The sequence below is a fragment of the Bombina bombina genome, chromosome 3 (assembly GCF_027579735.1).
Source record: "Bombina bombina isolate aBomBom1 chromosome 3, aBomBom1.pri, whole genome shotgun sequence".
Classification (NCBI taxonomy): domain Eukaryota; kingdom Metazoa; phylum Chordata; class Amphibia; order Anura; family Bombinatoridae; genus Bombina; species Bombina bombina.
Window position 1 is genome coordinate 917,093,047 of NC_069501.1, and position 22,749 is coordinate 917,115,795.

Below are 22,749 nucleotides of genomic sequence, written 5' to 3' on the forward strand. Positions count from 1 at the left end.
CTTGATGGAAAGCATTGAAGTAACAGTCTTGTGGCAAAGGTCACAGAGACATACCTTCTTGTGTATATTGGTTGTCATCTGGTCTGTTTCTTTCTCCTTACCCTGCTTGTTTACTCTTGTTTTGTTAATTGGAATAGAATCTCTTCTGTATAATTTGTAGAAACTGTGCCTGGTTAAATTCTGTAAATGTGTATCTGTTTTAATATTTATGCAGTTAAAAACAAAACTTAAAAAAAATAAACAAACACCCCCACCATTTCCAACTTTTTAATGTTCTTTAAATGTTACACTTTCATTTTTCATTTATAATATTAAGTGATTCAAGAATAAGCACACATTATTCTATAACATTATCAAATGCTTAAAAAAGTTATCTATAATTGGATTTTTCTGCATAACTCATTTTTATCAAGAAAAAAAAACACACCAATGATGTTCAATTACTCTTGTAAATTGTTTTTCAATGACAAATTAATCAGAAATCTTTGAAGTCCATCATCATAAATCTTTAGAGTTTTAGTGCAGAACACTTTTCTCTCTCTGACATATGTCTCAAACAAATGAACACCCCCGCCAACACCAAAATAATGAGACTTGGTAGCCAGATACACAATCCCATTTTTTGTCAATAAATTCTCAAATGTCTCATGCAAGGTTCTATAGTAGGATGTATTATATATGGTCTCCGATGTAAGAATAATATCATATGTCACAGGAGGTGTTTCATTTTGCATTAACTTTCTAAACTGCGACCATTCCCCGGAGAAGAAACGGCATTTGGCTAGGAGCCCAGTCTTTTCGTCTTTCTTTTTATACTTTTTCCGATCAGGCTCTTCTTTAATATATTCATTACAGTTATCACTGTCACAGTTGGCCAGCACATTGGGTATAGTTATCTCTTCTATTACAGTGCTGTTGTAATCTTGGAAATGCACTTCTTTGGCCTTTCGTTTTAAAGCTTCTATTCCTAACAAGCCAGCCCCACATCCAAGGTCCAGAACTCTTTTTCCTTCAAAATACACACCCTCCTCGTCAAAATATTTTATTAGATCAAAAGTGCATTCCCAAATTTTCATACCACCTTCATAAACACCTGGAATAAGATCAGAATTGGACTTAATAGATTTGCTTACTACGCTATCAGAAAGAGAATCTTTATCTGATAAAGTCATTTCCACAACAGATACATTTACAAACTGCAGCCCTGAAACACTTTCAAGAATTTTATTTTCTAGAACTCTACTGACATCTACTGGTATTTTGTGTTCTGTGGCAGGCTCTGTTCTTGCTGGCATTTCTTCAGCAAGGCTATCGCTGCTGCTGCAATCATTATAGGTTTTACTAGATGATATCATTAGTTTGGTTTCATTCACTGCACCTGTTAATACTGGTTGTTCTTCACTGTTTTCGACTAGCAATTTATCGGTATTTGATATTTCTTTTTTGACATTGTCAGGAGAATAAAGATGGGACTCCAGATCTAATTCACATTCAGTGGAGCTGCTTTCAGCCTCTTCTATAGTGAAATTAAATTGAAAAGACATGTTCGATGTAAAAGCTCAAAAACTTTCAAATGTCACTTATTTCTTGTAGTTATGCTCAAATATCATGCCGACCTGCAAAGACAAGGAACATTATTTAACTGTGTTACATTTCTCAGAGGTTCATATATTTAGCTTAGAAATATAGAGGAAATAGAAAACTGCTTAATTACTGCAACTGTAAAAAAAAGATAGCAGAATGTTGATTCGTAGCACTGAAAGCAAGAATAATCACTAGACTGTTATTTATAAATTAATTATAATTTATATATTAATATATTTATATTATAATGTAAATTATATTAAAAAAACATCTTACTGTACGGATGTTTACATGCTCAACAAACAGGTATTTTTTAAACTGCATGTTTAAATGGACATTTAATCAAAGTGAATTAAGAGAACCCAAAGTTGGGAGTTAATATTATTTCAAATTAACAAAACAAAACTGTGCATTAGGGATTAGTAGAAAACAAACAAGCACTTATTACAAGCTGGACACTTAAATATACCCTGGCTTATATGATTGATACTATATCACCTTAGTGTGGCAAATAGGGATCACCATTCCAATCCATCAGCATTCCCACACAAAAACATCTAATGCAAGCTCTGGTGTTTTTTTATTTTTTTATTTATCTCTTCTTTTTCTAAGTCCAATCTATGAGAAGCTGCACTTTGAATAAATAAAACTACTCAAATTATGCATTCTAAGTAACAGGGAAATATATATGCATGAAATGTGCTTAAAAAACAAAATGTATGCTTACTTGATAAATTTCTTTCTTTCCAGGCATGGAGAGTCCACAAATTCATTCCAATTACTAGTGGGATATTCAACTCCTGGCCAGCAGGAGGAGGCAAAGAGCACCCCAGCAGAGCTGTTAAGAGTCACTTCCCTTACCTATAACCCCCAGTCATTCGGCCGAAGAAAAATGGAAAAGGAAGATAACACAAGGGGATAGAGGTGCCTGAGATTTATAGCAAAAAATATGCTGTCTTAAATGTAAATAAAGGCAGATCGTGGACTCTCCATGCCTGGAAATAAATAAATTTATCATGTAAGCATAAATTTTGTTTTCTTTCCTATGGCAGGGAGAGTCCATGAATTTATTCCAGTTACTAGTGGGAACCAATATCCAAGCTAGAGGACACAGAATAAAAGGGAGGAAGAACAAGACAGGCAGACCAAAACAGAAGGCACCACCGCTTTGTCAGGGTGCCAGGAATCAGATTGAGACGAGAAGTGTAAAAATAATCACACCTTTATTAATAGCAAAAAAATTATAAAAAGTCCACAAGTCCAATAACAAGCTGGTAGTCAGACGAGCCGAGTCAGGAGCCAAAGCAAATAGTCAAACGAGCCGAGTCAGGAGCAAGGAGAACAGCAGAGTCAGGAACAAGCCAGGGATCAGGAACCAGGAGGGACGTCAGACAGCCAGGTAATACACAGGAGCTCTCACAAACAGGTCTGAAACAATGCAAGGGCAAAGCATACTGAACAGAGGCCCTTTAAATAAAAAGTGATGACATCCCAATTCTGAGACTGCATCCTGTCTCACACGGATGATGTACACCAGTCTGGCCATACAAGGAAGTGCATGAAATGAGCAGCATCACACAGTATGCACCAGAGTCAGCAAGAGAGGTAAGTAAAATGGCTGCCAACAGCAATTGGCAAACAAGGCAGGGAAAAAACCCTGACACGCTTAAAGAACTCATCTCACAAAGGAAGCCTCAGACGAGGCAAAATAATCAAAATTGTAGAATTTGGAAAAAATAATGCAAAGAGGACCAAGAGGCCCCCTTGCATATTTGCTGCACAGAAGCTTCATTCTTGAAATCCCAAGAAGAAGCGACAGCCCTAGTGGATTGAGCCATAATTATCTCAGGAAGCTATTGACCAGCAGATTAATATGCTAATCGGGCAACACATCTGTAACAAATGCCTATTGTTAGTTCCCATAAGATATAAGAAATATTTTGATTTATTAAATGTGCTGCTTTTACATTAAGAAACTCAGTAGAAATGTTAAACTGATCAAAAGTAAATTTTTAGAATGTGTCATAGGAGGGTGTAGGTAGGTGAGATTCTAATGCACCTACCTAGTCGCCTTATGAGTTTTAAGTTTATTATTAGGATTCTTGTTTTGAGAAATCTCTGCATAGGTTTGGCGCAAGATAGAAAACCTTATACAGAAATTATAAATACATAATTTAATAGGACTCCTATATAACTGCAGTATAAAATGACTAGGTTAGATAACAAAACACAAAGCATAGAAAGAAAAAATGAGAACCAGAACTGAAAAGGTTAAATTATCAGGAAACTGGGGGTTAGGTTCAAGGATATAATTCATACCCTGTTTGTTTTTCCCAGGAAGGCAAGACAAGACAGAGAGCAAACAGCTAGAGGGGAGAGCTGCGTACACCTCAAGGCTGTAGCGGTGCCTGATGGAAGTTGGCTGCAGATGGATGACGTCACAGGAGAGACGGAATCGTAGTTGCAGTTCGCTGTGCACAGCTCCTGATAAGGTGAGTAGAATATGCAGCGTACAGGAGATGGATGGATGAAGGAAATAAATCTTATTAAGACAGTTCAAGGTTGGGATGAAGCAGTCATAACTTCAATACCAAGCAAGGTGTTGAAGTTTGACTGAACCTTTATAGGAGGAAAGGAAAAAATAGGGAACACCTCTTAAAGGTACAGAGCAGAAAGTTACAGGGCTCCCCCCTTAAGGAACGACTCTGGAGTTCAAGGTCGGGGATGATCCGGATGTCTCCTATGAAAGATAGACACCAATCTTGGAGCGGATAGATTGGATGAGGTTTCCCAAGAATCGTCTTCAGAGGGGTAACCCTTCCAGTGTACCAAGAACTGTAGACGCCCAGAGACTATCCTAGAATCCAAGATACGTTCTACTTCGAACTCAGTATCTGGTATCATTGGCAAACAAACTGAAGGGGGTGTATGTAAATTCTGAAGTCCCTTATATGGTTTGAGGAGGGCAACATGAAAAGTAGGATTTATTTTATATTGAGTCGGTAGGTATCATTAACTATCTTTGTAATAGGAAAAGGTCCAATATAGAATCTATTGAATCTTCTACAAGGTACTGCTAACCTGAGAATCTTTGTGGAAAGCCAAACCAGATCACCAGGCGAATATTTAGGAGATGGTCTATGCCTAAGGTCATAATATCTCTTCTGACGCTGTTGAGCATTTTTTATGTTGTCCGACAGGAAGGTGAAGGTCTCTGAAATGGTATTAGTGAGATCATTCACAACAGGACAATCACTTTGTATTTCCGGGTACAAGTGAAAAGTGGGATGAAATCCATAGTTTGCATGAAACGGAGTTGTTTTGATGGAGGAGTGGAAAGTGTTATTATGGGCAAACTGCTAATGGTAGAAGGGATGTCCAGTTATCATGATGTTGTGTAGTGTAACAACGAATATTCTCTTACAACCACTGGTTGGATCTCTCTGTTTGCCCGTTAGTCTGGGGGTGGAAAGCAGTTGATAACCTCTGGTCAATTTTCAGTGTTTGACATAGCTGTTTCCAAACTTTGGAGGTAAATTGTGTGCCTTTATCAGTGGTAATGGATGTTGGGATACCATGAAGTTTAATAACGTTACAAATTAGTAGCTTTACTGTTTCCAGGCTGGTTGGTAGCTTATGGAAAGGTAAAAAATGTGCCATTTTACTAAAAAGGTCTACAATGACCATGATAGTGTTGTTTTTCTCTGATAGAGGGAGCTCAACAATAAAATCTATTGCTATATGTTGCCAAGGTCACTCAGGAATTGGGAGAGATAGAAGATAACCTGCTTTTTGTTTTCTATCAATTTTGCAGGTAGTACAGGTTTCACATGATGAGATGTATTTCTTTATATAGCTTAACATAGTTGGCCACCAATATGATCTTTTTATAAGATCGAAAGTTCTGGTGATACCTGGATGAATTTCACCTTTGAGGATAGGAGGTATATACAGTTTAGAATTAAGGTAAAGGAATCCATCGTGATGATGTTGTAAGCCGTACATTTTAATGTTAGGATCAGATTCTTGCTCTTTCTTTAAATCTAGCGTAGTGGAAATAACAGTTCCCAGTATGTGGGTCATAGGTAGTAAGGGCTAAATAACCGGTGTCACATTAGGCTTAGCAGGAAGTCTAGAAAGAATATCAGCTTTGGTGTTCTTTATAGCTGGTCTGTAATTGATAGTATAATTAAATCGGGAGAAGAAGAGACTCCATCTTACCTGTCTGAAGGTAAGAGTCCGGTTCATTTTTAAGCATTGTAGGTTGCGATGGTCTGTATAGATGATTATAGGTTCTTTAGTTCCTTCAAGCAGATATCTCCAATTTTCCAGTGCGCTTTTCATAGTTCTCTCTCTCCAACGTGGTAATTTAGTTCAGATGTAGAAAAAACTCGGGAATAAAATGCCACAAGATGTAAATGGCCACTAGTGGTTGATTTTTTGAGATAATACAGCTCCTAGGGCAAAATCAGATGCATCAACTTCAAGTGTATACTGAAGAAGGGGATCGGGATAATAGAGAATGGGTGCAGTTGTAAATGAGTTCTTAAAATATGTGAAGGCTTCTTCACATGACTTGTTCCAAATGAAGTGAGAATATTTTTTTGTGAGGTTCGGAAGCGGTTTTACGATAGAGGAGACATTTCTTATAAATTTCCTATAGAAGTTTGTGAATCCGAGGAATTGTTGCACATGTTTTTTATTTTTTGGTATGGGCCAATCTTATATAGCTTTAACTTTAGTGTCTTTCATGTGTATATGTGGGTGTTATATAATATCCTAAGAAAGTTGTGTCAGAAGAGTGGAAGATACACTATTCTGGTTCAACAAACAGTTTGTGTGCCTGTAACTTTGAGAGAACTGTCATTACATGTTTAATCTGTTCTGTTAAGATGGCAGAGGAAATGCGAATGTCATCTAAATAGATCACAACAAATGTGTCAAGGAGGTCCTGAAAAACATAATTGATAAACCTCTGAAAGGTCGCTGGGGCATTACAAAGACCAAAAGGCATTACTGTGTACTCAAAAAGACTGTATCGGGTACGAAAAGCTATTAGCCACTCATTTTCTGAGCGTACACGGATAAGATTATAAGCACCCCTCAGATCAAGCTTAGTATATATAGCAGATCCATGTAATCTTTCTATGAGTTTAGGAATGAGTGGCAATGGATACCTGTCTTTGATTGTTCTTTTATTGAGCTCATGGTAATCTACAATTAGGCGCAAAGTTTTATCCTTGATAATTACAAAGAATATACCAGCACCTGCTGGTGATGTAGAGGGAAGTATAAAGCCTTTTCTGAGGTTATCATTGATGTATTCCTTTAATTTCTGTAATTCAGGATGGGACAGAGGAAAGAGATACCCGTATGGGACATCAGAACCTGGGATTAGATCAATTGGGCAATCATATTCCCTATGAGGTGGTAAAATTTCTGCCTCAGTCTAATCAAATACTTGTTTAAAGTCAGAATAACAATCTGGTATATGGTTTTCTTTTTCTGTGATGTTGAGTAGTGTTTGAGTTGGTAGACAGGTTGATAAATAGAATGGTGAGACAAACTCAATTTTAATTTTCTCTCCACTGTATTAGTGGGTCATGTTGGCACAACCAATGTAGTCCTAGAACTATAGGAAATACGGGAGATTTTATAACATCAAAGGAAAGGAATTCTTAGTGTTTGTTTCGTATATATACTAATAGTGGGATAGTTTGATGGGTAACAGGACCAGTGTCCAAAGTTTTCCCATCAATAAGACGCACAAATACTGGTTTTTGCTTTTCAACAAAAGGTATTTTATTCAGCTTGACAACATTTACATCAATGTAGCTAGCGAATGCACCAGAATCAAATACAGATTCATGATTGGTTCAGTTATGTCCCCACTGCAAAGAAACAATATTTAGGAGATATGAGGGTTTCTGAGTAGTTAAAGTTAAACAGTGCTCAAAATTTTTTTGCTTACCCAATTTTTGATTTTTTTAATGATGGACAGTCAGGTATTAGATGATCCTTGGATACACAGTACATGCACAACCCTTTTTCTTTTCTTCTTTGTTTCTCTTCTAAAGATAATGGTCCTCTAATGAATCATATCTCCATAGCATCGTCATTAGGTTTTGCAGTATAAGACAGAGATTTTAATTGAGATTGTTTCATGTAGGGGTCAGGACTATATTTCTCCTGCTTTCTCTCCCTAATTCTTCTGTCTATTTTTATTACTGGGGACATGAGTCTCAAGAGAATTGGGTAGATCTAATCTGGCCAACTCATCTTTTATATTTTCAGATAATCCTAGTTTAAACAGTTTTTTTTAATGAAACCTCGTTTCACTGGGAATCCTTCTGCCAAATTTTGAACTCTGAAATATAGTCCTCCACAGGTCTTGTTTTTTGCTTCAATCCACGCAGTTTAGTTTCAGCAGTGAGTTGTCTATGAGGATCTTCGTACAAATGGGCCATAGCTACTAGAAAATCTTCAACTGAATTCAATATTGGGTCATTTCATAAAAAGTATCCGCCCATGCACGAGGTTCTCCTCTTAGAAAAGAGATAATAGTGAGTACCTTAATTCGGTCATTAGTTAATGTTTTAGGTTTTAACGTAATAAAGAGTTTACAGGCATTGTAGAATTGTCTAAACACTTTTCTATCACCTGTGAATTTCTCTGGGGGACTAACTGGGGGATCAGGTGTATTATCAGGAGCTGAACTGGTAGTACTGAGACCTTCTTTAATAATATTTCTTAATTTTTCACCTGGAGGTCTCTCAGACCCTGTGACAGCTGATCTACTTTAAAGGGAAAGTTCCATTACGTGGTTTTGAAGATCTGCTGGATTCATCATAATCTTTGTTTAGGCTTGGAATTCTGTAACAAATGCCTATTGTTAGTTCCCATAAGATAAGAAATATTTTGATTTATTAAATGTGCTACATTTACTTTAAGAAACTCTCAGTAGAAATGTTAAACTGATCAAAAGTAAATTTATATAATGTCTCATAGGAGGATGTAGGTAGGTGAGATTCTATTGCACCTACCTAGTTGCCTTATGAGTTTTACGTTTATTATAGGATTACTGTTTTGAGAAATATCTGCATAGGTTTGGTGCAAGATAGAAAACCTTAAACAGAAATTATAAATATATAAGTTAACAGGACTCCTATATAACTGCAGTATAAAATGACTAACTTAGATAACAAAACGCAAAGCAGGCTTTAGCATAGAAAGAAAAAATGAGAACCAGAACTGAAAAGGTTAAAGTATTAGGAAACTGGAGGTTAGGCTAGTTCAAAGATATAATTCATACCCTGTTTGTTTTTCCCAGGAAGGCGAGGCAAGACGGAGAGTGGACAGCTAGAGGGGAGAGCTGTGTATACCTCAAAGCTGCAGCGGCGTCTCATGGAAGTTGGCTGCAGATGGATGACGTCATAGGAGAGACGGAATTGTAGTTGCAGTTCGCTGTGCACAGCTCCTGATAAGGTGAGAAGAATATGCAGCTCACAGCTGGAGAAAGTAAATCCTGTGAAAAGGATGGATGCAGGAAATAAATCATATTAAGACAGTTCAAGGCTGGGGTGAAGCAGTCATAACTTCAATACCAAGCAGGGTGTTGAAGTTTGACTGAACCTTTATAGGAGGAAAGGAAAAAATAGTGAATGCCTCTTAAAGAAACGGAGCAGAATGTTACAACTTCTCAACCACAGAGAAAGAGCAGTAGAAGTGGCCTTCTAACCCAGCGAAAACAACAAACAGGAGAACTGCCGAAAATCAGTAGTTGTTTGTAAATAAAATAATAGAGCACACACAAAATCCAGGCCGTTTAACAGACGTTCCTTCTGAAACGAAGGATACAGACAAAAAGAAGGAAAAACAAGTTCTTGATTGAAGTTGCAATCCGATACCATATGGGGAAGAAATCCCAAAGTAATACAAATGACCTCCTTATTCACATGAAAACTAAGGTAAAGGAAAACACACTGCAGAGACTAAAGATCCGAAAATCTGTGAGTAGACTAAATAGCCAGTAGAAACAAAAAACGTGCACAATAACAACTTAAGAAACATAGAATTTGATGGTAGATAAGAACCAAAAAGGCCCATCAAGTCTACCCATATAACATGTTACTTTTTACTTAGGATAGCCTTATGCATGTCCCAGGCATTTTTAAATTCCTTTACAGTTTTTGTGTTTACCACCTCAAATGGAAGTTTATTCCATGAATCCACCACCCTTTCTGTAAAAAAAAATGCTTCCTCAAATTTCTTCTGAATCTGCTACCCTCTAACTTTAGATTGTGACCCCTTATTTTGGCATTTATTTTTTTGTGAAAAATGCTTTCAGCTTCTATTTTATTAAGTCCTTTCATATATTTGAAGGTTTCTATCATGTCACCTCTTTCCCTTCTATCCTCTAAGCTATACATATTTAGATCATAGAGTCTTTCTTTGTACGTTTTATATTTTAGACCATGTACCATTTTAGTAGCCCTCCTTTGGACAGCTTCTAGTTTATTTATATCTTTCTGAAGATATGGTCTCCAGAACTGTACACAGTATTCCATATTTGGTCTAACTAATGATCTGTAAAGTGGCATAAGAACCTTGCTATTTCTGCTACTAAAACCTCTTCCAATGCAACCAAACATTTGACTGGCCTTGCTGGCTGCACTGCTGCATTGTGTACCAAATTTTAAATCATCTGAAATAATAATTCCCAAGTCCCTTTCTTCTTTAATTACAGTCAGAAATGTACCATTGAGACTATAATTGGCCTTTGTGTTTTTGGATCCTATATGCATAATTTTGCTCTTGGTAATATTACATTTCAGATCCCATTTATTTGACCAGTCCTCTAGTTTATTAATATCACAGTTCATTTGATCAACTCCTCCTGGAACATCTACCCTGTTACAAATTTTTGTATCATCAGCAAACAAGCAAACCTTTCCCTTAAGCCCACTTCCAATATCACTTATGAACATATTAAAAAAAACAGTCCCAAGAACTGATGCTTGGGGAACACCACTAGTAACTGATGCCTCATTTGAATGTACTCCATTAATTAAAACTCTCTGTCGTCTATCTTTAAGCCAGCATTCTACCCACTTAACAATCTTAGCATCTATTCCAAGGCAATACATTTTGTGAATAAGTTTGTTGTGTGGGAAGGTGTCAAATGCTTTGCTAAAGTCTAGATAAGCAACATCTACGGCTCCTCCCTGATCTATTATTTTAGTTACATGGTCAAAGAAATCAATTAGATTAGTCTGGCATGATCTTCCAGCAGTGAAACCATGCTGTCCTTTGTCTTCGAAGTTGTTTGTCTGAATGAAAGATACAAGTCTTTCCTTTAAAAGAGTTTCCATTAATTTCCCTGCAATTGAGGTCAAACTGACTGGCCTATAGTTAGCAGAATCTTCCCTACTACCCTTTTTATGAAGAGGGACTACATTGGCAATGTTCCAATCTTTTGGAACAACTCCTGTTAGAAGTGACTGATTAAATACATCAGCTAATGGAGTAGCTATTACGGATCAAAGTTCTCTTAGAATCCTTGGATGAATAGTATCTGGACCCACAGACTTATTTACTTTTATTTTTGATAAAGCCATTGAAACCTCTTCCTCTGTAAAAAGAAAAGTACTACTCACATTATTATTTACAGTAACATCCCTTAATAGAATCTCACTATCTTTACCATCTGTTGTAAAGACTGAACAAAAGTAATCATTTAAACAGTTTGCTATTTTTTTTAATTTAAAGCCAACCTAATGCATAGGCTCAAACGAAGCCTGCTGCAAAACTTAAGAACAAGGTTAAGACTATGGAGAAGCAATAGAATTAAACACAGGCCGGATTCTGACCAAGGCCTGAACAAAGATTGAACATCTGGAAGAATTGCCAGACTTTTGTGCAAAGGAAAAGACAGAGCAGAAATTTGACCCTGCATAGTATACACTAACAAACCTGTCTCCAGGCCCTCCTGAAGAAAAGATAGAATGTGAGGAACCCTCACCCGGCTCCAAGAGAAAATCTTCGATTTGCACCAAAATAGGAATTTACGCCAGACCTAAGGTAAGTCTTACGAGTAACAGGCTTACAAGCCTGAAGCATAGAATCCATGACTTTCTCAGAAAAACCAAGCCTAGCTAAGACTAAGCATTCAATCTCCAAGCAGACAGCTTCAGAGAATCTAGATTTGAGTGGAAGAAGGGACCCAGAGTTAGAAGGTCCTTCCTTAGAGACAACTTCCAAGGGGGAAGAGAAGACATCTTCACCAGATCCGCAAACCAGATCCTGCGAGAGCAGGCAGGAGCTAATAGAAAACACTGACGCCCTCTCCTGTTTGATACAAGCAATGACTCGAGGAAGGAGAACAAAACCTGGGGAACGGGAATGCCAGACTGAAATTTCAAGGCACCGCCAGAGCGTCTAGCAATGTCTTGTGAATTGCTTGATCTTGAGAACAGTACCTTGGAAGCTTGGCATTTAGATGAGACACCATCAGATCCAACTCTGGAATCCCCCACTTGAGAGTTATCATTGAGAAAACCTCTGGGTGCAAAGCCCAAACCACGGAGAAGAAAGGTCTGCCTGCTCAGAAAATCAGCTTCCCAGATAACACCCCTGGGATGAGTATTGCAGATAGGAGACACATATACACACACATAAATATACATACAGAGACGCCACTCACTGGATTTAAGTGAAGCAAAAAATCTGCTTTATTACATAGTGACGTTTCGAGGCATCTACCCCTTTCTCAGACCTTTTCACTCCTTCCTGCTTAAATCCAGTAATTGCCTTCTCTTGTCTGGTGGAGATTACATATACAGTTTTCGAGTTTTCTTCTATTATCAAATTTGCCTCATTCTCATGTTATTCTTTGTTGAAGAGATCTAGATAGGTAGTGTGCACATGTACCGGAGCACTACATGACAGGAAATAGTGCTGCCATCTAGTGCTCTTGCTAATGTATAACAATGTTGCAAATCTGTTGCCATATAGAACTGCAGACACATGAACACTCCTGAACTTACCTTCCTGCTTTTCAACAAATGATAACAAGAGGGGGGAAAAACAGAGCTTGCAATTTTAAACAACTTTCCAATTTACTTCTATCTGAATTATTAAAGAAAAAATTGGGGTTTACATCCCTTTAAAGAAATTTTGGGCTAGATTACAGGTATTACAGGTAGCACGCAAGCAAAAAAGGTTTTATCACAGCTCTTTGCGCACGTCGAACGTAGTGCGGTATTGATAGTAAATGCGGTCACTTGAGCGCAATTGAATTTAACGCACATTTAGCATGACCTCAGAAGCTCTGGTTACGCAAGACAAAAAAGTTGCAAAAAACACATCACAAATACATTTTAAAGTACAGTTACAATCATAGCAACACTGGCTCAGAGATATGATGTCTCAGTTGTAAGAAAAGAAAAAAAGGACTGCAAAGGGCTTTAACACAGAGATACATACATGTCTAAAAATGTATATGTGTATATATATATATATATATATATATATATAAAGTGTGTGTACATATGTATTTATGTGTGTGTATATATATATATAGTGGATATAAAAAGTCTACACACCCCTGTTAAAACGTCAGGTTTCTGTGATATAAAAAAAATGAAACAAAGATAAATCATTTCAGAACTTTTTCCACCTTTAATGTGACCTATAAACTGTACAACTCAATTGAAAAACAAACTGCTATCTTTTAGGTAAAGGGAAATAAACATAAAAAAACTAAAATAATATGGTTGCATAAGTGTGAACACCCTTAAACTAATACTTTATTGAAGCACCTTTTGATTTTATTACAGCACTCTTTTTGGGTATGAGTTTTTCAGCATGGCACATCTTGACTTGGCAAGATTTTCCCACTCTTCTTTGCAAAAACACTCTAAATCTATCAGAATGCGAGGGCATCTGCTGTGCACAGCCCTCTTCAGCTCACCCCACAGATTTTGAATTGTATTCAGGTCTGGGCTCTGGCTGGGCCATCCCAAAACTTTAATCTTCTTCTGGTGAAGCCATTCCTTTGTTGATTTGGATGTATGCTTTGGGTCGTTGTCATGCTGAAAGATGAAGTTATTCTTCATGTTCAGCTTTCTAGCAGAAGTCTGAAGATTTTGTGCCAATAGTGTCTGGTATTTGAAACTGTTCACTATTCCCTCTACCTTGACTAAGGACCCAGTTCCAGCTAAAGAAAAACAGTCCCAAAACATGATGCTGCCACCACCATGCTTCACTGTGGGTATGGTGTTCTTTTGGCGATATGCAGTGTTGTTTTTGCACCAAACATATCTTTTGGAATTATGGCCAAAAAGTTTAACTTTGGTTTCATCAGACCAGAACACCTTTTGCAACATGCTTTTGGGAAACTTCAGATGTGTTTTTGCAAAATTTAGTCGGGCTTGGATGTTTTTTTTTGCAAGAAAAGGCTTCCGTCTTGCCACTCTACCCCATAGCCCAGACATATGAAGAATACGGGCGATTGTTGTCACATGTACCACACAGCCAGTACTTGCCAGATATTCCTGCAGCTCCTTTAATGTTGCTGTAGGCCTCTTGGCAGTCTCCCAGATCAGTTTTCTTCTCGTCTTTTCATCAATTTTGGAGGGACATCCAGATCTTGGTAATGTCACTGTTGCACCATATTTTCTTCACTTGATGATGACTGTCTTCACTGTGTTCCATGGTATATCTAATGCGTTGGAAATTATTTTGTACCCTTCTCCTGACTGATACCTTTTAACAATGAGATCCCTCTGATGCTTTAGACGCTCTCTGCGGACCATGGCTTTTGCTGTAGGATGCGACTAACAAAATGTCAGGAAAGACCTACTAGAACAGCTGAACTTTATTTGGGGTTAATCAGAGGCACTTTAAATGATGACAGGTGTGTACTGCCTTCTATTTAACATGATTTTGAATGTGATTGCTTATTTCTGAACAGTTACATCCCCAGTTATAAAAAAGTGTTCACACTTATGCAACCATATTATTTTATTTTTTTATTTTTATTTCTTTCATGTAATTGGCAAGAGTCCATGAGCTAGTGACATATGGGATATACAATCCTACCAGGAGGGGCAAAGTTTCCCAAACCTCAAAATGCCTATAAATACACCCTTCACCACACCCACAATTCAGTTTTACAAACTTTGCCTCCTATGGAGGTGGTGAAGTAAGTTTGTGCTAAGATTTCTACGTTGATATGCGCTTCTCAACATTGTTGAAGCCCGATTCCTCTCAGAGTACAGCGAATGTCAGAGGGACGTGAAGGGAGTATCACTTATTTGAATATGATGATTTACCTAACGGGGGTCTATTTCATAGGTTCTCTGTTATCGGTCATAGAGATTCAACTCCTACCTCCCTTTTCAGATCGACGATATACTCTCAATTTACCATTACCTCTACTAATAACTGTTTTAGTACTGGTTTGGCTATCTGCTATATGTGGATGGGTCTTTTTTGGTAAGTATGTTTTTTATTACTTAAGACACCTCAGCTATGGTTTGGCACTTTATGCATTTATATAAAGTTCTAAATATATGTATTGTACTTATTTTTGCCATAAGTCAGGTTCATGTATTTCCTTCTGCAGACTGTCAGTTTCATATTTGGGGAATATAAACATTTTAAGAAATTCATTTCTTACCTGGGGTTTAGTCTTTTTTTCAATTGACTACTTCTTGCTATTGCGGGTATTAGGCCTGCGGGTGCGTCAAATGCTAAACTTTATTGCGTCATTCTTGGCGTGAAAATATTTTTGGCACGAAAAGATACATTTATGACGCAACTTCGTCATTTACGGCGTCATACGTGACGCCGAGACCTTTCACACGGCAGCGTAATTAGTGACTCAAGTGTGTCCTTTCTGGTTATTTTTGGCACCAAAAAAGTTAACATTACGTTGTGCGTCATACTTGGCGCCAAACTTTTTCATTATTTCAATACCCCATTGATGTTTGCCTCTTGCTTTTTCTCTATCAGAGGCCTATGCTTTTGCATTTTTTCCCATTCCTGAAACTGTCATATAAGGAATTAGATAATTTTGCTTTATATGTTGTTTATTCTCTTACATTGTGCAAGATGTCCCAATCTGATCCTGTCTCAGAAGTTTCTGCTGGAACATTGCTGCCTGACATCGGTTCTTCCAAAGCTAAGTGCATTTGTTGTAAAATTGTAGAAATTATTCGACCGAATGTCATTTGTAATAGTTGTCATGATAAACTTTTACCTGCAGATAGTGTTTCCATCAGTAATAGTACTTTGCCAGTTGCAGTTCCTTCAACTTCTAATGTGCATGATATACCTGTAAATTTTAAAGAACTTGTTTCTGATTCTATTCTGAAGGCTTTGTCTGCATTTCCACCTTCTAATAAATGTAAAAGGTCTTTTAAAACTTCTCATTTAGCTGATGAAATTTCAAATAACCAACAACATAATAATTTATCCTCTTCTGATGAGGATCTATCTGAGACAGAAGATCCTTCCTCAGACATTGACACTGACAAATCTACTTATTTATTTAAAATAGAGTATATGCGTTCTTTATTAAAAGAAGTGTTAATTACTTTGGATATTGAGGTAACCAGTCCTATTGACGTTCAGTCTAATAAACGTTTAAATGCTGTTTTTAAACCTCCTGTGGTTTCTCCAGGGGTTTTTCCTATTCCTGAGGCTATTTCTGATATGATTTCTAGGGAATGGAATAAGCCAGGTACTTCTTTTATTCCTTCTTCAAGGTTCAAAAAATTGTATCATTTACCAGCAAAATCTATAGAGTTTTGGGAAAAAATCCCCAAAGTTGATGGGGCTATTTCTACTCTTGCTAAACGTACCAATATTCCTATGGAAGATAGTACTTCCTTTAAGGATCCTTTAGATAGGAAGCTTGAATCTTAGGAAGGCCTATTTATATTCAGGTCATCTTCTCAGACCTGCTATTTTTTTGGCTGATGTTGCGGCTGCATCAACTTTCTGGTTGGAGAATTTAGCGCAACAAGAATTGGATTCTGACATATCTAGCATTAGTCGTTTACTGCAACATCCTAATCATTTTATTTGTGATGCCATTTTTGATATTATCAAAATTGATGTTAGATCCATGTCTTTAGCTGTATTAGCTAGAAGAGCTTTGTGGCTTCAATCTTGGAATGCTGATATGACATCTAAATCTAGATTACTATCTCTTTCTTTCCAAGGTAATAATTTATTTGGTTCTCAGTTGGATTCTATTATTTCAACTATCACTGGAGGAAAAGGAGTTTTTCTGCCTCAGGATAAAAAACCTAATGGTAAATCTAAGGCTTCTAACCGTTTTTGTTCCTTTCGTCAGAAAAAGGAACAAAAACTCAATCCTCCTCCCAAGGAATCTGCTTCCAATTGGAAGCCTTCCTCAAATTGGAATAAATCCAAGCCTTTTAGGAAACCAAAGTCAGCCCCTAAGTCCGCATGAAGGTGCGGCCCTCATTCCAGCTCAGCTGGTAGGGGGCAGATTAAGGTTTTTCAAGGATTTTTGGATAAAATCTGTCCAAAATCATTGGATTCAGAGCATTGTCTCTCAAGGGTATCGAATAGGATTCAAAGTAAGACCTCCTGTGAGAAGATTTTTTCTCTCACATATCCCTGTAAATCCAGTAAAAGCTCAGGCTTTTCTTAAGTGTGTTTCAGACCTGTCTTCATGGGTAATCATGCCAGTTCCTCCTCAGGAACATGGTTTGGGGGTTTATTCAAACATATTCATTGTACCAAAGAAAGACAATTTATTCAGACCAGTTCTGGATCTGAAAATTTTGAATCGTTATGTAAGAGTACCAACTTTCAAGATGGTGACTATAAGGACTATTCTGCCTTTTGTTCAGCAAGGACATTGTATGTCCACAATAGACTTGCAGGATGCATACCTTCATATTCCAATTCATCCAGAACACTATCAGTTTCTGAGATTCTCTTTTCTAGACAAGCATTACCAATTTGTTGCTCTTCCATTTGGCCTAGCAACAGCTCCAAGAATCTTTTCAAAGGTTCTGGGTGCCCTACTATCTGTAGTCAGAGAACAGGGTATTGTGGTGTTTCCTTATTTGGACAATATTTTGGTACTAGCTCAGTCTTTACGTACTGCAGAATCTCACACGAATCAACTAGTGTTGTTTCTTCAGAAACATCGTTGGAGGATCAATTTACCAAAAAGTTTCTTGACTCCTCAGACAAGGGTTACCTTTTTTAGGCTTCCAGATAGATTCAGTGTCCATGACTCTGTCTCTAACAGACAAGAGACGTTTAAAATTGGTCGCAGAATGCCGGCACCTTCAGTCTCAGTCATTCCCTTCAGTGGCTATGTGCATGGAAGTTTTAGGTCTCATGACTGCAGCATCGGATGCGATCCCCTTTGCTCGTTTCCACATGAGACCTCTACAGCTTTGCATGCTGAATCAATGGTGCAGGGATTATACAAAGATATCACAATTAATATCCTTGAATTCCAATGTACGACACTCTCTGACATGGTGGAAAGATCACCATCCTTTGGTTCAAGGGGCTTCTTTTGTTCGGCCAACCTGGACTGTGATCTCAACAGATGCGAGTCTTTCAGGTTGGGGAGCTGTTTGGGGATCTCTGACAGCACAAGGGGTTTGGAAATCTCAAGAGGCGAGATTACCAATGGAAAATAGGGAAGATCAAATAATCCCCAGAGGTGCGCTGGTGCTTTGAAGGTGCTGGTATCGGATACTGTGTGATAGCTGTACTCGATGCTCGTAGAACTGTGGCTGCACTCTCGGAAGAAATCCAAACGAATACCCGGCTGTAGACAAAAAGAAAGAAAAGAGAGGCGCCAACCATAAAGCAGTATCGTCAGGACAATGGACCAGGAGCCCCCCCCCCCCCGTGCAGGAAATACTCACAAGAGAGGCGGCACACGTACTGTGCCTATTGAAGCAGATCGGGACTGTTCAGAGTCGCCCGACGGACACACACAGGAACCGGTACACGTGATTTCCGGATCTCCAATCACAGGCCACTTCATCTGTTGGGTCTGGATCACCGGTAGTTCGCTGGGAATGGATAAGCTAGGTCTCAACCAGGAAAGACACTAATAATGAATGAAAATTGCACCGCGGCAATAGATAACAGGCAGCAAGGTATCTCAAATATAAAAAAAAGTTTATTTAGATAAAAACAATCACAGCAACGCGTTTCTCAGCAGAATTGCCGTTTCATCAGGCTGTATCAGTGAATACATAATCACACCTTTTATACCTTGCTACACCTGTCTAAATGGGCGGATCTAACATAAAGTTCCTGTCTGACAATTCATTAACTGTTTAAAAGCTGTTCACATTTGAATACAAAAAGTTAAAAACCTGACATTTCTTAACTATAGTAAAAAGACATAAACTCTCAAATGATACATATTATATACAATAAGGTTAAAATCGTTAACATTATAACAGCAGTATACAAAGAGAATACAATAAGATATTTATATATCTATTGACTGCTAAACCACCATCATATCATGTTCATACTGATTCCTACAAATATATAAATATATATATATATATATATATATATATATATCGTGTCAACTGATAACTATGGTGTAAAAATATAATCTGGGGTTATATGGATATAATCAGATCGATTATTGGTTAATCTTGTGGATTTATATAAGTGTAATATAGGAATTATTTTACTAACAGATATTCAAGTTAATATACGAGTGGGATCAAGTATAAAGAAATATATCAGGGGCCGACAACACACAGATAGCATCGGTACTATAATATATGACCCCAATGGTAGGAGGAAAATAAATGGCAGAAGTATACCCACTGGACACTATAAGACATGACCCCAACGATAAGGGGAAAATAACATATCATAGAGGAACCCCAATGGTAAGGCGGATTTGACATATAGGATATAAGGCAGGAGGAGACCCACTGGACACAAACCCTGCTCAAAAGGCTGCCAGATCTATATTTAGATTTATGCCATTTGGATGGAGAGTTCTAAGGGTATGTATCCAGTAGGTCTCCCTCTGTCTGAGTCTGGACAATCGATTATATAAATGTGATACAGGAATGTGTTCAATAGGACATATGTTGAAGCAATCACTATTACCATTATGAAAAAGATTGCAATGTCTAGGAACACTGTGATTTTTATAGTTCTTTTTCATGTTCCTCACATGTTCAGACCATCTAATACTAAGGGGTCTACAGGTTCTACCCACGTACTGAACCCCACATACACAGGAAAGTAGATATATTACATATCTAGAGGCACATGTAATATGACCAATTATAGAAAAATGTTTCTCTGTGATATTTGATTTAAATGTAGTTTGTTGGTGTGTAATCTTGACACAAAGTTTACGTCTCCTATCTTTGCATTTATAAGATCCCACTGGTATATTGCCCACTCGTTGGCAACTATTAAGAATTTTATGTTTGACTATCTTACTGGGAGCTAGGAGGGATTTTAAACTAGGTGCTTTTTTACAGGGAGTACAGAATTATTAGGCAAGTTGTATTTTTGAGGATTAATTTTATTATTGAACAACAACCATGTTCTCAATGAACCCAAAAAACTCATTAATATCAAAGCTGAATAGTTTTGGAAGTAGTTTTTAGTTTGTTTTTAGTTATAGCTATTTTAGGGGGATATCTGTGTGTGCAGGTGACTATTACTGTGCATAATTATTAGGCAACTTAACAAAAAACAAATATATACCCATTTCAATTATTTATTTTTACCAGTGAAACCAATATAACATCTCAACATTCACAAATATACATTTCTGACATTCAAAAACAAAACAAAAACAAATCAGTGACCAATATAGCCACCTTTCTTTGCAAGGACACTCAAAAGCCTGCCATCCATGGATTCTGTCAGTGTTTTGATCTGTTCACCATCAACATTGCGTGCAGCAGCAACCACAGCCTCCCAGACACTGTTCAGAGAGGTGTACTGTTTTCCCTCCTTGTAAATCTCACATTTGATGATGGACCACAGGTTCTCAATGGGGTTCAGATCAGGTGAACAAGGAGGCCATGTCATTAGATTTTCTTCTTTTATACCCTTTCTTGCCAGCCACGCTGTGGAGTACTTGGACTCGTGTGATGGAGCATTGTCCTGCATGAAAATCATGTTTTTCTTGAAGGATGCAGACTTCTTCCTGTACCACTGCTTAAAGAAGGTGTCTTCCAGAAACTGGCAGTAGGACTGGGAGTTGAGCTTGACTCCATCCTCAACCCGAAAAGGCCCCACAAGCTCATCTTTGATGATACCAGCCCAAACCAGTACTCCACCTCCACCTTGCTGGCGTCTGAGTCGGACTAGAGCTCTCTGCCCTTTACCAATCCAGCCACGGGCCCATCCATCTGGCCCATCAAGACTCACTCTCATTTCATCAGTCCATAAAACCTTAGAAAAATCAGTCTTGAGATATTTCTTGGCCCAGTCTTGACGTTTCAGCTTGTGTGTCTTGTTCAGTGGTGGTCGTCTTTCAGCCTTTCTTACCTTGGCCATGTCTCTGAGTATTGCACACCTTGTGCTTTTGGGCACTCCAGTGATGTTGCAGCTCTGAAATATGGCCAAACTGGTGGCAAGTGGCATCTTGGCAGCTGCACGCTTGACTTTTCTCAGTTCATGGGCAGTTATTTTGCGCCTTGGTTTTTCCACACGCTTCTTGCGACCCTGTTGACTATTTTGAATGAAACGCTTGATTGTTCGATGATCACGCTTCAGAAGCTTTGCAATTTTAAGAGTGCTGCATCCCTCTGCAGGATATATCACTATTTTTTACTTTTCTGAGCCTGTCAAGTCCTTCTTTTGACCCATTTTGCCAAAGGAAAGGAAGTTGCCTAATAATTATGCACACCTGATATAGGGTGTTGATGTCATTAGACCACACCCCTTCTCATTACAGAGATGCACATAACCTAATATGCTTAATTGGTAGTAGGCTTTCGAGCCTATACAGCTTGGAGTAAGACAACATGAATAAAGAGAATGATGTGGTCAAAATACTCATTTGCCTAATAATTCTGCACTCCCTGTATATACTATCCTTATTACTCACTAAGTTTCCTAATATAGGATCTTTTTTAATGATGCCCCAATGTTTATTAATAATTTGACGTATTCTTTTATGGTTACAATTATATTCTGTGATAAATGGAGTGAAATTTTCCATCAATTGTGATTTTTCTTTATTATTTGTCAAAAAATAATTATCCCTATTGTCTTTTTTCGCTCTTTCGTAACCATTTTCTATGATCTGTGATGGATAATGTTTTTCCCTGAAACGTTCTTTCAATATCAAGCTTTGTGCCTCGTAGTCCCTCATGGTGCTACAGTTACGACAAATTCTTTTGAATTGGCCATAGGGCACATTTCGTTTCCATGGGAAATAATGGTGATTGTTAAAGTCTAAATAACTGTTACAGTCCACCATTTTAAAGTGGGTCGTACTAGTAATCTTAGAGTTCTCAAATTTGAGTTCCAAATCCAAAAATACTATAGTTTCATGATGTATGACACTAGTGAACACTAATCCCCTATTGTTGGAATTGAGATGATTGACAAAAGTGTTGGCTGATGACAAATCCCCCCTCGAAACAAAGATCAGATCATCTATGTACCGCCCATAGAACACCAGGCTCGCCCCAAACAAGCCATTGTAGATGTAATCTTGTTCAAAGGAGCCCATGAACAGATTGGCATAGCTTGGGGCGAACCTGGTGCCCATGGCGGTACCCTTTATCTGAAGATAAAATTCGTCCTGAAATAAAAAATAGTTGTGTTTCAAAATGAATGATATGAGCTGTAACAAAAAATCACATTGTAAATCTGGTAAGTAAATATCTTTCTGTAGGTATTCTGATATGGCAGCTAATCCCAATTGGTGTGATATGTTAGAATATAATGATTGGACGTCACAGGTGATCCATAGGAGATCAGGAGTGATAGTAATTTCACTTAACTTTGCAATTAAATCACTAGAATATCGAATATATGACTCGAGACCCAGTACATGTTTTTGCAAGAAAAAGTCTACGTATGAGGATACATTATCTGTGAGGCTGCCAATAACCGCAATAATGGGCCTCCCTGGGGGACAAGTCA

General features: G+C 37.8%; 1 protein-coding gene across 2 annotated transcripts in view; it reads right to left on the reverse strand.

Moving 5' to 3' along the window:
* Positions 1–253: 253 nt before the first annotated feature.
* METTL18 (methyltransferase like 18) overlaps positions 254–22,749 on the reverse strand; it is a 154,707-nt gene continuing 132,211 nt past the window's right edge. For both annotated transcript variants that reach the window (XM_053707942.1, XM_053707941.1), the window contains exon 3: positions 254–1,616. In XM_053707942.1, the coding sequence (XP_053563917.1) occupies positions 441–1,544 (1,104 nt within the window). In that variant the 5' untranslated portion in view covers positions 1,545–1,616 and the 3' untranslated portion in view covers positions 254–440. The remainder of the gene's footprint in view (positions 1,617–22,749) is intronic.